General features: G+C 33.6%; 1 protein-coding gene across 1 annotated transcript; it reads left to right on the plus strand.

Moving 5' to 3' along the window:
- Window positions 1-9,889: 9,889 nt before the first annotated feature.
- On the plus strand, window positions 9,890-14,826 carry LOC149831475 (lysM domain-containing GPI-anchored protein 1-like). Its single transcript, XM_090012092.1, has 5 exons — window positions 9,890-10,707; window positions 13,902-14,016; window positions 14,170-14,331; window positions 14,415-14,446; window positions 14,553-14,826. Exons 1-5 carry the CDS (start codon window positions 10,047-10,049, stop codon window positions 14,801-14,803), a joined length of 1,221 nt encoding a protein of 406 aa, XP_089868218.1. The 5' UTR covers window positions 9,890-10,046; the 3' UTR covers window positions 14,804-14,826.
- Window positions 14,827-15,168: the final 342 nt, after the last annotated feature.

The following is a 15,168-nucleotide window of genomic DNA, read 5'->3' on the forward strand; positions in this document are numbered from 1 at the left end:
AACAAAAATATCAGCATATATTAAAAGTACTTTTAATATATGCTGATATTTTCATTGCTTTTCTGGAAAAAAAACTTTTGATATTTTGACTTAAAATTTTCTAGTCCCAAGTAAATCCCGGCACCAAAATTTGTGTCATTGGCAAGCATATAAGCAATGAACATCAATTGGACAAATGTGTTGGCTTTTAGGGATTGAAGTGGAGCTCCACATTGACAGAGGAGAAAGGAATTGGAGATTGAGGTTAACAACATGCTTAGGAGGGATAACTCAATACTCTTATCGATGATCTTCTGCAGAGGTAGGGGCATATATATCTGTTTTCCCTGGATAGCCATTTTCCAGCTTATATGTTTCCTTAGATTTCCAAACATGCCAAGAATCCAATGAGATATGGGATCTCCACTCTAGTTGTTTCTCATATTTCAAGGGCTTACTACGTAAATGGGTTATAGGATTCCTGACCCACTACTTTGGGTCATTGGATTCTCTTATGAGATCCAATGATAAACTCTAGAGCCAATACATGAATTTATATTTTGAATTCAATTCTTAGATCCAAAATAGTATCTGATATAGATTCTATATGCGAGACCCTATAGCCACACTAGATCTAATACCAGGATCCAACATCTCTTACTTGGTTATATGGAGCGAACACCCACATTATATCATAAATGGTGCATTGTATGTAATAATTCATGGCAAAACATGCACCAAATAAACTTGCATAATTTTTTGGGTCATATCAATGATATTTTTTCACATGTTATGGGTTATTTTCTACATAATCATGTGAACGTTTTCATCATTCAATCTTCAAGTATGAGGTTTTTACACATGCTATAGGTTATTTTTCACATGACCATATGTATTTCTTTCATTTTCAAATATGATGTTTTTTACACATGCTACAGGTTATTTCCCATATAATCATGTGATATTTTTATCATCATATAATTCATAATTTTTTCACATATAGTATGAGTTTAACCATGACATTGTCTTTGCATGCACTAATTTCACATAACCATATAGGTTTTTCATCATGCCATAATTTAAATTATAACCCTTAATGTGCAATATCATATATAAAAATATATATTATATTGAGAATCTCATTTTTTTAGTCATACGGTTTTTATGACTCTTCCATGACTATACCATATGACATCGTCATGTCCACATGCACACTAGTAAAGTACTATAGATTTTTATCAACTCATGGGTCCATGATAGAATACGATTTGCCAAACATAGCAAATACTCTCACTTTTTAAAACTTTCACCATAGTCAATACTCTCACTATCCATATGCATCATCATCGCATGCAACATGCTTAAATTCTCATCAGGTTAACAATCACCTAATCATTTTTTATCAGTATATCGACATCCAAATAGTCATAAATATGATTACTAATACATTAATAACATTATGTTGCATGCATAAACTTTTAACATATGAAAATATTCTTTCATGCATTTATATAAATAAACCATAAAGAGCATGATTTATGATAATTATTTATCATCATGCAAAAAAATATTTACATGCATATGTAAAATTATAATTTAGCTCTCACTTTTCTAACACATTGCAATTAATTAATGTTTGCATTAAGTCATCACAAACTAGAAGCAATATAAATAAGAAGTAAAACATAAGTCCTTGTATCCATATCCAACATGGATATGTACTAGATCCATATCCAATGAAAGCTACCTTATTTATCCCATTATCATTTGGATATGCTAAACATGATAAACCCATTCCAAAGCTTTAATCTTATCAAATATGATAATAAACAATTAAACCATACAAATGACAACATATAAGTTCAGGTCCATTATCGGATCTACAAATAATATATATTCAAAAGCATTAGATTTGTATGAGTTCATATCCAAAATCGACTTCCACCATGATCCATAGTAAAAATGGACCTCATGCAAGTTTAAATAACTTATGCAAAAAATATGCATCACTAGAGATTTGATCATTGTCCAAATTTATATCCATATATTTCAAATTAAAATGAATCTATACCACACATCCAACATTATACTTATCTAAATCTATCTGGGTCAAACCAGAACCCATACAAAATATATTATTAGGTTTAAATACCTAGCTTGATACTATTCAGATTCATCATACTATTTGGATTTGATCTGGTTTCATACAACACATCCATCATTATACTTTTCTAGATCCATCACTAGATTCCTCTAATAAGAGGACCTAATAAGAAACTATCCAAAATTATACATGCATCAGACCATACATAGTTCCACATAACCAAACTTGAATACCATTATACTAATTTGGAACTACAATATATCCATAATAGAACCAAACAACGGTTATCCATAAGCACATGCAATAAAGTAATATGTAATCATATAAAACATTTTTAGATCTAATATGGATCCAACTCACCTGTATCATATATGGATTCCACACCATGAGTTTTGAGTCATAAAATGATTTCAAAACTGGATATACATACTTGATCCATATTGATTTACTTACTCTACATTTAAATAACCTTCAAAACTCATAAAATGACCCATTCAAGTATGTGCAATGGTGTTTTTTAGATAAAAAATATCCAATCGAATCTATTCAGATCCATACATATTTAACCAGATCCAAAATATTTTACTAGATTCAACCAAGTCTATGTCACCTTACTAGATCCAAACATCAGATCTAATGGATCTTAGTCTAGTTAATCTTGATCCATCATAAAAAAATGGATCAATATAAAGCCATACCGGATTCATATATTAATATGATCAATATGAGTAACTCATAAAATATACTAAAAAATAAACTGCAATTATACAATATTTCAGGATCCAATATAGATGCATGCTAAAAATTCAACCTCTCCCATACCAAGGTAGAGATCCAATCCATATTATAATTAGATCCAAGAAAATAAAATAAACCAACCATGAGTTTTTGGATCACAAAAAATTTAATATATCTAAACTTCATGGATATTAGCTTATCCAAATATCAAACTAATGAAAATAATATGTGATCCAAATAATAGATCCAAACCTGTCTGGATAAATCACTAAGAGATATTCAACAAGCCAAAGATGTTTTTCTGTAAAATTAAAAAAGTCAGAAGGTAGTTTTGGAGAAAAACAATAAATCAGAAAACTAAAACAAAATTTTCATAACTTTCTGATTTAAACAAAAAATTTCAAGTGCTTTTCTATAATTTTAGAAAAGTTCAAAAGCAATTTTAAGAAAATCCTCAAACTGCAACCATGTATTTGATATTTTTTAGAGAGCAGACTTATTTTTGGAATTTCTCAAAAGTAGAGGTATCTGGTCTGAAAACAAAGGGCACAATAGGAATAATCCATAAAACACATGGGTAGAAAAGGTAATCTACTTAAAAGAAAGGCTACAATAGGAATTAACTAAAAAGGTCAAGGACAAAAAGGTATTAAAGGTGTTTATCAAGAACCCTAACCACCCTCTCTTCTTTCTCCTTTTATTTTTTATCTTTTTTGTTTTCTTCTCTCTTCTTTCACAAGCGTTGCTCGTTCCGTCACAACCGCCTAGTCGGAGAATCCCCACCTTCTCTAGCTCTAACTTCGGTAGTGACGCCCTATGCCAATAGCGACACCACTCTTGATGCTGGCAGTAACCATGACAAGACCACCCGATGAAGGGGGCTCTTCTCTGCCTTCCCTGTAACCTTGCCGCCTCCTGTGGTTTCACCGCTTTCTAGTGGGGTTCGAAGTAGATGCGATATAGGCATTGATCGCATCGCCCTCACCGGAGCCGATGGTGCTCGATGTGGAGTGACCTCTTGTGGAGGCTGCGATGGCTTGTACTAATTCTTCTTCTGGACTCTCTACTCAAAGTGATCCTCGATGAAGGAAATACCACCATGATCTACGATGGCCTCCCCAGCAGGGAATCTGGATATCGATGGGAGGCTCTGGCTTAAGGCTTCTTTCTACTTCCTCTAGAACAATGACGTTGTTGTTGTTTGTTGCTCCTGGTTCACTATATGCATCCTCTAGAACTCTTGTATCTGCATTTGTATCTCTGCCACCAGATGCACGACCGTCAACACTATCTCTACCAAGCGCTACTCCCTCATGGCCGATGGGTCATCGGTGGTTGGCAGAGGTGGGTAAGCTTTAGGGTCAGAGGCCTGGACGCCTTCCCCATCTCTTAGTGTTCCCAAAAACTAACCTTCTTTTCCCCGTTCTTTTTTTTTCTCGATGTCTAAAAACTCCTCCAGGAACGACCATCTGGTGGTGGTGCAATGTCGAGACTGAGTCCATGCCTAGATGCATTGTTGCCTCCAGCTATGGTTATCATGTACTAATCATTAATGAACCCGTCAGAAGCAGGAGGAGGGGTACACTGCATGGTCTGGTGCAGACATGTGCCTATCTGGCATTGGTGGTGCCAGAACTGGAAGGAGAAGTAGGAAGGGATATCACAACCACTTAGAAAATCTGATGGCCAACCCTTTCCTCTTTTTTCTTTTGCAGCTCCACTTTTATAGTGGCTCTGCCGAACCCAGCCGATTGCCTTAGACATGAGATTCACAATCTTTCTTGAGACTTAAATGTGAATCTCTCTATGTTTTTGTGAATGTTCGTACAACAATGCTTTTCATTTTAAAAATCGATGGTTCACATTTTAGGGTTTTTTTTATTTTTAGCTCTTGTTAGAGCTAAGTCTGAACTCTCTCCCTTTGCAATCCATCATTACTTCTCTTTTCTCGCCTCTACTTGCTCTTCCTTTCATTCATTAATCAAAGTATATATAAGTGTATGAAGTAATAAATTTCTAATGAAAGTAAATTTGTAAACAAAGCTATTTTATGTATAAGTGTATCACCATCTCAATGCCCCTCTTTATCATGGAACTGCTTGGCAACTGCTAAGTGTTAGTAGATACGTTCTCATGGTGATGGATTTTCATGGAATACAAGTCGATGTCATTGTTGTGCCAACTTTTAAATTTGAAGGAGAACAATATGGGATAATCATTTGACCTATCTTTCAAATAGACTGACACACTTCTACTAACGATGGGAGGGTGACAGGGTTGTTGTTGAGCATACCTAAACTGTCAGACCAATCGGTTGGCCATTTGACATTCAACTTCATTCATGTTATGCAACCAAGTGTCCTTCCTCACAAGGTTTATAGTTTAGGCAACCACATTCTCCACCACTGCATCTTCTATGTAGGGGCACCATGTTAGCTACAAAATAAAGTTTTATTCATGGTTAGTCATATATTCTAATATTTATAAAAATATAATCATATTTTTAATGTATACTTGCATGGCTTCGGTCAGCATACATAACTTTTTCTCTCCTCCTTTTCGTCTCCAGTGTGTGACTTGGTCCATATAGCAATACATGAAAATTGAGAGATTGGGTCACGTCCAAAGGGTCTTTCAATGGATATATGCTCTTATATCCAAACCTACAAGAATCAATACACAAATTAGTAAATAAAGAAAACAAAATCTTGTGTTCATATGAATAAAATCAAACCAATATTTGTACCTCCAATAATACCATGTTAGTTAGGTTTTTTCTCTTGCTTTACTTGACTAATGTTGCATACAAGTATGCAAGTAAAGTTGCTCCCTATGCAAATTTATTGATGTGATCTAAATCTTGCAGCAGTTGCACATATGATGCATGGATTAACTTTCCACTATTGTCGATGAATAAACAGGTCCCAAAGAAGTAGAGCAAGAATGCCCTCAACTCCCTCTTTATCATAAGACCATCCTTCCCTCCAACAGAGGGTATCTTCATCTTCATTCTCCTGACCTTGTTGTTGTCATATGTCTTTTTCAACTATGATAACTTCAACATTTCACCTTTAAAAACATCCTTAAGTGCTTTCAATAAAACTTCATATTGGTACTTCAAATCTCCAAACCGATGTGCATTCACTGGCTCCCCATGGCACTTTAGTTTGGTGATGTGTGTCATATCTTCTAAGGTGATAGACATCTCCAAATCAAAGATATTAAACATGTTGATTGTCAGTTTTCATAACTGCACCATGGAATCTACTACAAGACTATAACGAATTTTTTCATGGAGTAACCTTCAAGAATTTTTGAAAATGCATTCGATCAGCCAGTCCTTTGCTTCCTTCGATAGTGTTCAGAACCACGAATGTGCTTAGAACCAGTAGAACCGATGCATAAGGCATGTTAGATCCTCCGACTCTTGAGCATACAAATTCTGCAATCATAATAAAATTTGCACGGAATCAATCAAATATCACAATTTATAGGAAAATATATAACTTAACATTAAAATTTTGATATAAATTCATATTTTAATTTCAAATCCAAGTACACAATTGAAATTCAAATTTACATCCAAATCCAAACTCACCATTCAAATTTTGTTTAAAGTTTAAAGTTCACCATATAAAATTTAAGTAGAAACTCTTCAAAATATAAATTTAAACTCGAAATTTTAATTTAAAAGCTAAATGCAAATTCAAAATTAAAGTCACAATTCAATTTTAAATGCAACTTTAAAATTTAAAACTAACCTCTTTAAATCCAAACTTACAATTCAATTTTAAATTTAAATGTAGCCTTACAATTCAAATTATAATCTACACAGAAAAATCAATTTGAAATTGAAACTTAGTTTTAAAATTAAAAATTTAAATTAAAATACAAATCTAAATTCAAGTTTCATATGAAAATCTAAACTCATAACCCAAAATTAAATTTAAATTCAAAAATGAATTTGAGTTCATATTCATCATTTAAATTCTAATTCAAGCCATAATTAGAATTTAAATCTAAACACACAATTCAAATTTTGTTTGAAGTAAAAAATTAATTTGAAAATCAAATTCAAACTCAAATTAGTTAAAAGTCCAAATTCAAAGCTTAAAATTTAAAATCCAAATTTAAGTATAAACTCTTTAAAATACAAAGTTCATAATTTATATCTTTTTTGTAAAATTTAGTTTCAATTTTAACTCTAAACTCATAATTTAATTCTAACTCAAACTTCAAATTATAATCTTACAAACTAGTTATCTTACATATTTAATTCACTGTGTATAATTTATTTAAAATTAATTAATGAATTGCAATAATCAAACTAGTTATCTTACAGACATATTTCGCATGCATGCACACAAATATATATGATAATTTAATGAATGTATGTCTATACTCATACTAGTTTTCTTTAAAATATGTTTTACATGTATATACAAAATTACCCAATGAATTGCTTATTTAAAATAGTGATCTTACGTACATGTTTCACACACATATATAACATTTTAAAGATTGAATTACAAGAATCAACACAAACACATATGTATGACAATTTAATAAATGATTGAATGTAACTTTGAAATTGATTCCAAATATCTTACAAACATATTGTACACAATAACTAATAAAGAAAGTACATGTCCACAAGCATTGAACCTTCTTTACCACTGCGACCTCTTTCTCAGAGTGTGCACTTGCTCCTCGAAGAGGTGATTTTCCATCTCCTTAGACTCCTTAACATCCTCATGTGCACTTCCCGCCCTAGCCTTCTCCTTTTGCTGAGGTATCTTCTTTGCCAAAGGACCCCCACTCTCTTTTCCTTCTACCTCAGTATCTCTACCTTCTATGTTCTCCAAAATCTTCTCCACCCTAGCCATGACATCCTCCTCTTGTTGAGGTACATCCTCTACCCTTCCCACCCTCACAATATCCATATTATCCCTCTACATCTCACCACTACCACCGTAAGTGACCACACATCCTGCTTTCTTTAGCCAGACATTGAGGCTATCTATAGCCTCAGACTCAGTCAATAACTCCTTTAACTTCTTTACCACTTATTGCATGCATGAATCTTCATTCTTAGATGTTTTTTGGATGGGAGACATGATTTTGGCCACATGCTTTTCAACTTTTTCTTTTGCAATACTTTTAGCCATTGAAGGTGTTGGTTGCTTCTTATTTGACCGCAACTTTTCAGGTCTCCTTTTACTCATGTTGTATTTATCGTGGTATGTGTCGATCACCCATATTTTTAGTTATAGAACATGTTTCTTCTATATCCATGTGTCAAGCCTCCTTCGTACTGTATAGTATGATTGATTAACCAGGGTAAGCTATCAATGCTCTCTTTGTTCTGTGTTCATCAGTAGGTGTTGGTATAAGTGTTGTTGCCTTTATGACTGTCTCTTCAATCATCTTATAATCAGTAAATGACAAATTTCTTACAAAAACAAAATAGACAAATTTGTGATTAAAAAATTAATTTCATAGCAACTAATAAAAGTAGACATTATTTTTTTTTACATTAAACATAACATCAAATATTACATATGCCTAATCATATGCATTGCAAGAAGATGAAGCAGACAATAAATATTTATTTAAATTAAGACAAAATATTCATTATTATACTTTTCTTTATTGTTTTTCTTTTTAGATATAATATGATCATCTAAATAAGAGATCAATCTTAATAGTAATATGTATAACATTTGATGATCATGAAATGATAGGGATAAAAAATAATGTATACTAAATAGAAAAATAAATATTAAAAATAATAAAAAACAAAAAAGATCTTGGCATTGATTGGTTCACTATGGTTTCAATTATATAAAGCAGGATATGACCAATAACCTTTTGCCAACTTTTATAAACTCTTTCTCATGTAAATTTTCCTATAAGATATATTATGAAAAAATACAAGGTCACAAGTATGAAGATGTCTAGAGTCAATCAATCACTTCTCATAAATAATTATATTCAACAAATGTAATGATAAAATTTTTGATTAATACAGTTCTAAAAAATAACTAATTTAATAATCAAGCACTAAATGCATTTTTTTTGTAGTGTAAAGATCATGACCACATAAGATAAATAACCACATGAAAATGAATGCATACCAAATTACATAAACACAACGAGAAACAACGACTCACACGAAGATGAATTAAACAAACAAAAAAAGGAATAGGCTATTGAACATGCAAATATAACTTTAGAACTATACAATTCTTTAAAAATATCTGATTTGTACCAATGTTTAGTTAAAATAATTGATTCATGATACAAATTAAAAGAAAATTATTCCAACTGTGAATGATGTGCTCATTAGAATATCTCATCATGGATGATGTCTCAAATGCTAAAAAAGTAATCGATGAAGTACTATTGAAAATAGTCGTTTGATAAATTTGTTGGATAAACACGGTGGGGAAAAAAGGGTTGGGGACCACAAACAAAGCCCTAAATTGCAAGAAAAAGCCCAAACATGTGAATCATTGCTTTTGAAATAATGAAGCGTTGTATTTAATGCTCGTACGTGCATTCACAAAAACATGAAGAGATTCACATTTAAAGGCATTAGAAAATTTGTGAATTTCATATCCAATGTGCAAATGTTTGAAAAGTCTACACAAGATCCGCATATATAAAGAATGTTTTACAAACATCACGAGAACTTTCTTAAATGAGTGAGGACATTTACAACAGGTACTTATGAATGAATGTCAGTAGATATTTGCGAACCTCCTGGAGGAGAATTTACTTAAAAGAGGTTCACAAGTTATATTTACCAAGGTTATACTTTATTTGGGAATGTCATAAATTATTTGCATAGGCCTTGTGAGAATGCAAAAATTAAAGGTATTTGTGAATGTCACACGTAGCATTATTTACTTATGCGAGGTCCATGTAGTATTGTATTTATTAATGTTGATAGATTTATTTTTTGAAAGGTTTTAAACTTTGTACCTACGAGTAAAAAAGTTTGGCATACACGAGACATTTTATCAAATTGTTAGGTATTTAGGCAGAGCACCATTTTGCAAAGACAGTACGATCATTTTTCTTATTTTTAAAGTTGCCTTGTGTCTCCCTCGCACTTTAATGACAAAATTAATAACAAAAGAGACCTCTCTCTCTCTCTCTCTGTTCTTCTTCTTCATTTCCGTTTCGAAGCCTTCTTCCTCTTAGCTTTTTGGTTACCAACATGCCTTCTTCTTCTTCTTATTTGATTCACACCAAGTTCATCTTCTTCACTCTGCTATTTGTCTTCCCTCGCTCAGCTTCTCCCAAATTCGTCATAGAGCCCTGCAACTCCTCCAATTCCTGCACCTCCTTGCTTTCTTACCTCCTCCCTTCCGATCTGAAGCTCTCCGAGATCGCATCGAAGTTCCAAATCCAAGTTTCTCAGATTCTAGCATCAAATTCTTACGACCCTTCTACTCCTCAGACGCAGATCATCCCTGCCAATTCACTTCTGAAGATCCCCATTTCGTGTCCTTGCATCAACGGCATTCGCCAGTCGGTCTCGACGGTTTACACCATTCAGCCCATCGACAGCCTCGACTCGATCGCAGCCGGGTTCGGCGGTCTGGTAACTGCAGATCAGATCAAGAATTTGAATGGAATTGATGGTTCCCAACCGCTGGAAATCGGCACCGGTCTGAGAATCCCTCTTCCGTGTACTTGTTTCAACAACAGCGATAATGGCGTCCCCTCGGTGTACCTTTCTTATGTTGTTGGTGACGAGGATAGCTTGAGCAGCATTGCTGGCGAGTACGGGATCACGGTCGCAGATATGATCTCGGTTAATCAATTAGGGAATCAGGATGTTCAACCTGGGGATATTCTTGCGGTCCCGATCGCCGGTGAGCGAATTTCTCTTTCTTAAACGTCACCGCCTGAAGTAAATTTAAGTTGTGAATGTGGTGCATCTTTGTGGCATTGTGGTTTAGTTGATGTTTTTTATTAGTTCTTGACTTCATACATGTGGGGAAAAAAAGAAATGTGAAAATCATTTGATATCCAAATTGAACATGCTAACGTTGAGTGCTACATCGGTTGATTTTAGCATTACTGATCAGTTGATGTTTTTGATTAGTTCTTAACTTCATACATGTGGGGAGAAAAAGGAAATGTCAAAATAATTTGATATCCAAATTTAACATACTCATGTTGAGCTAGTTGATTTTAGTATTTCTTGTTGCTGTTATTTCATATTGGCAATTATAAGATCCCCTGCCTTTTAAAGAGATGGGTAAGGACTACCTTTCAAGATTCCCAGCAAATTCCGCTCAGGGTTTCCAATATTACTGACAAGAGGTATATCACAAACTCGATATAATTTCATCATGAGAGTTATTTACTTCCTACAGTTGTGTATAAATAGTTATGACCAACTGACTTGGATAGATCAAACCATTCTTTTGTGTCAAATAATTGGAATGAATCAGAAAAATGTAGACATCAATAGAATGACGCAGGCACCAAAAAAATGTAGACATCAATAGAATGACGCAGGCACCAAAAAAATGTTATAGCGACAAATATTTCACACCAAATGATTGCATATTCATGAACATGATGCATAATTGGTGGAAAAGAAGAATAAAACATGAAGTATCGCATTCTAATGTGCTATTTCTTAATTGTCTCCTGGTTGCTTGACTCCTAAATCGCCAAAAACAGATGGTATGCTATTGTTTCTGTATGAAACTTATACAGTGCAAACCAAATTTCAAACAAGAAATTTGAAAGAATGTGGAATCATGATATTCATAAACAGACTCGGGTTGTATTATCTATTTGATTTGCTGATAGAATAAGCTAGGCTTTCATGAGTAAATGATAAACAACTATGTAGTTTGAGTTGCTTCAACAGGTGTAACAATTGTTCAATTAATTAGTTTTTGGGAGACCGCCTTTTCTGAGTTTTGTTATTGAGATAGGTCTTTCAAATTTAGTTTCCACTGATAATGTCAGCAATATGATCAATTACAAGATTTCTCCAGCACAGGCTTCTGTAAAGGTATAGATTTTGAAACAAAGAATCTTCCTTTTCTCACCATTTCTGGAGCAGTAAATGAGCTTTTCTAAGGCTTTTGGAGTTGGTGTTGGATTTGAGATGAGAAGGGTGATGGGAATGGGGATGAAAATGAGTGATGGTAGTGGAGTTGTCAAATACATCTTTGTGAGGGTCTAGTTGAAACGGGGAGATAGGAGCTATCTGCACTCTCATCTCACTTCTATCTCCCAAATCCGAGCTCCCAAACAGCAGAGGGATAAGGGGATTCAATGAATCCCCATTTCCCCACCCATGTCCCCCCTCAAGTATGGCTCCCAAGCAGAGCTTAGATAATGGCAACAAATTAGACCAGGATCAACCTGGTAATCCTTGTAATTATAGCCATGATTTTAATCACTAAAATATGCCAATAAAATTTTGCATAAAACAGAGCTATTAATACAATCTTCACATGAATATAATTGAAGTGCATTTTCTTCCTTTCATGTTCAATATTTATGCATAATCTCAGTACTTTCTCTTGTTTTTTTCTTTTTTCACAGGATGAAGCACCATACATTTTAAATATTTGCTTTCTTTAACACTTTTGTTTTCTTTGTTCTCATTCTCTCAGCTTAGCAATTATAGGATCATCTCTATTTCCTTGATGAAGCACAGACTAGCATTGTAGAATTCATGGAAAATCTCATTCTAGTTTCTAATGCATATTCATTGACCAATGAGATCAATCAGAAAAAATATCCATGTATGAGTTTTCTTCTATACACGTAAAAAAAATAGTCATGAGCAATCCTGATATGGCTATCAAACGATCCTTTTCTTTCAAATAGTGGGACTGACAATTCATAAGTCTCAGAGCAAAAATCTTGGTGTTCATGCACGAACATTAAAAAATGGGCAGACAAGAAAACAAAATAACAAGCAGTAACTTTAATTATATTCCTTATTCTTCCACTGACAGTGTAGCTTCTCTATCAAAAGAAATCTGTCTCCAGAATTTTGTCAAAATGAAAGCCAAGAACATATATAGGATTGGGGAAATCATTTGGCAGATAACTCAGCTTAAAGGTGTCTGACAGGTACACCAATTAACCAATTGATTTATTTTTTCATAGATATCATGTGGTGCTTTCTGTAATTATCTCATAAATTGTAGTACTTTTGAGTTTATCTTTCACTGTATCTCACCAGCAAAATGGCCAAGAGCATGACAATTTCCTTAGCAAGAAGTCTCATTTAACAAAGTGGTATAACAAAGAATTTTTCTCTTCAAAACTGTCTCCAAATTAATGACCAAACAAAATCTGTATTCACCTAAACCTTATCAATTGTATACGTTAAAATCTTTAACAATTATGTAATCAGCATAATTGCCAATACCTAAAACAACACAAAAGGAACAATATGCGCTCTTTTTCTTTCCAAGGTGAGAAAATAATAATGTGCATGGATCCCACTAAAACAGTTATTCTTTCAATATTATTCTTCCTCACATAGATGTGAATGGTTGGAAAAGGGTTTCCTAGGGGGTTTCACATTAATAGGTTTTCTCATGATTCCCATGGTGGATGGTATTTTTCCTTCTGAATGATTGTCAGAACCACTTTATACGTGATTGTTCCATGCAGTTAAGACATGGGGATCTTTATATGCAAAATTCCCATTTCCTCATGAAATGTGGTGCAACAAATGGGCCCCTAGAGAAAAATTGGGATTGTGATAAATTTTGCAAATGTTCTGTTCCTCTACCTAGAAGAAGAGGATGAAATTTTTTATGTATCCCTTCTAATGTAACAAAGAAAAAAGTGTTCAAACTTCAAACCAGATGCTGCACATACTATTTAATTAAAGTAATTTCCAAAGTTAATAAATGTTTAACATTTGATTATAAAATGTTTTGACAGTAAATGGAACTCAAGTAGATCTCTCTTTGGATTTTTTTCTCCTTGGCAAAATTTTAGAATATATGTGACAACCAAAGCTACAAGTTTTGTCAATTGTTTAAGCTTACTGCCCCATTTGACTGTATATCTGCAGCTTGTACGTCAGCAAATTTGAATTTATATTCAGACAGTCTGCTTGTTCCCAAAGGAAGCTACAACATAACTGCTTTCAACTGCATCAAATGTAGCTGCAATTCAAGTGACCTAAAGTGAGAGCCACTAAAATGTTTAAGATCATTATATCCACATTTATGAACTTTTACGTATTCATGCCAAATGTTTAAGATCATTATATCCACGGTTATCATCCTTTGCATATTCATCCCACTAATTAGTCCTTGTTTGATTTCATGATGTCTCAGCCTGCACTGTTCTTCATTCCCCCTAGACATGTCATGCCGTAATCTCCAGTGCAAAGGGAGTAATCTTTTCATTGGTGATGTCTATGAAAATCAAATGAGTGCAGGGTGTAATGTAACAACCTGCCTGTATCGTGGCTACAGTGGCCACACTATTCTTAGCAGGTACTTCCTATAGCGGTTAGTCAATTATTTGCATATTTTGAAATCAGAGGAGTAAACAGCATTTATCTTCTACTTTATTGCAGTTTGAAAACTTACATTCAGCCACAATGTACAGGTAAGGTTCAAATTTTCATATTTTGATTCTTTAAATCTATTTATTTCTGTTTCCTTGTTTGAATGATTATTCTGTAATCTGTGGTGAATTGTGATGCACAATGCAGGCAATGAAAGTCATAATACACAGAGCTTTGCTCCATCTCCTGCATCAAATGAGCCAAACCTTCCATTTTCTGTACCAATGTCGCCTGTTCCAGTATCTGCTCCTGTTTTTTCATTGAGCCCTGAAATTGCAGCAGTTGCCCCCATGTCCTCCTCAGAAAAATCAATTGACCTAATTTCTCTAATTGGTGTTTTGACATTAGAATTGATTCTTTACTCAAACTTTGCAACTACTATTCTTGGAAGTGTCTGAAACAGTAGCATTGCTAGATCATTGCCGGTTGCATCAAAATTACCATTCTCACTTACTCATCGCCTAAGAGTTTGACTTATAGAAATTTCAAACACGCAAACTATTAAAGTGGGGCTTTGAGAGAGACAGCTTCCATTTCCCTATGGATGAAAGTCTAATAAGTTGCTTTCTAGAACTTGGAAAAATGTTTCCTTTTTTTATGCTGCACAATATTTGCCATTGGCAGTTTCATAGTTCACGTGGGAAATGAGAATACAGAATAAATCAAGATTTTTTGTTAAATTGATTCAATCCAAAGTTTGTTTTTTACTAAATAAGCAACAATAAATGCATTTACAAGCTTGGATTAAGCAAAAAACTCCTGC

The sequence above is a fragment of the Nuphar pumila genome, chromosome 7 (genome assembly GCF_984573655.1).
Source record: "Nuphar pumila chromosome 7, dmNupPumi1.hap1.1, whole genome shotgun sequence".
Taxonomy (NCBI): domain Eukaryota; kingdom Viridiplantae; phylum Streptophyta; class Magnoliopsida; order Nymphaeales; family Nymphaeaceae; genus Nuphar; species Nuphar pumila.

Excerpts from the sequence above, each read along its gene's own strand:
- LOC149831475 (XM_090012092.1), top strand. The coding sequence starts at position 10,047 with ATGCCTTCTTCTTCTTCTTATTTGATTCACACCAAGTTCATCTTCTTC. Across the intron at positions 10,708-13,901 it reads TCTTGCGGTCCCGATCGCCG|CTTGTACGTCAGCAAATTTG; the intron begins GTGAGCGAATTT and ends GTATATCTGCAG. Across the intron at positions 14,332-14,414 it reads GGCCACACTATTCTTAGCAG|TTTGAAAACTTACATTCAGC; the intron begins GTACTTCCTATA and ends ACTTTATTGCAG.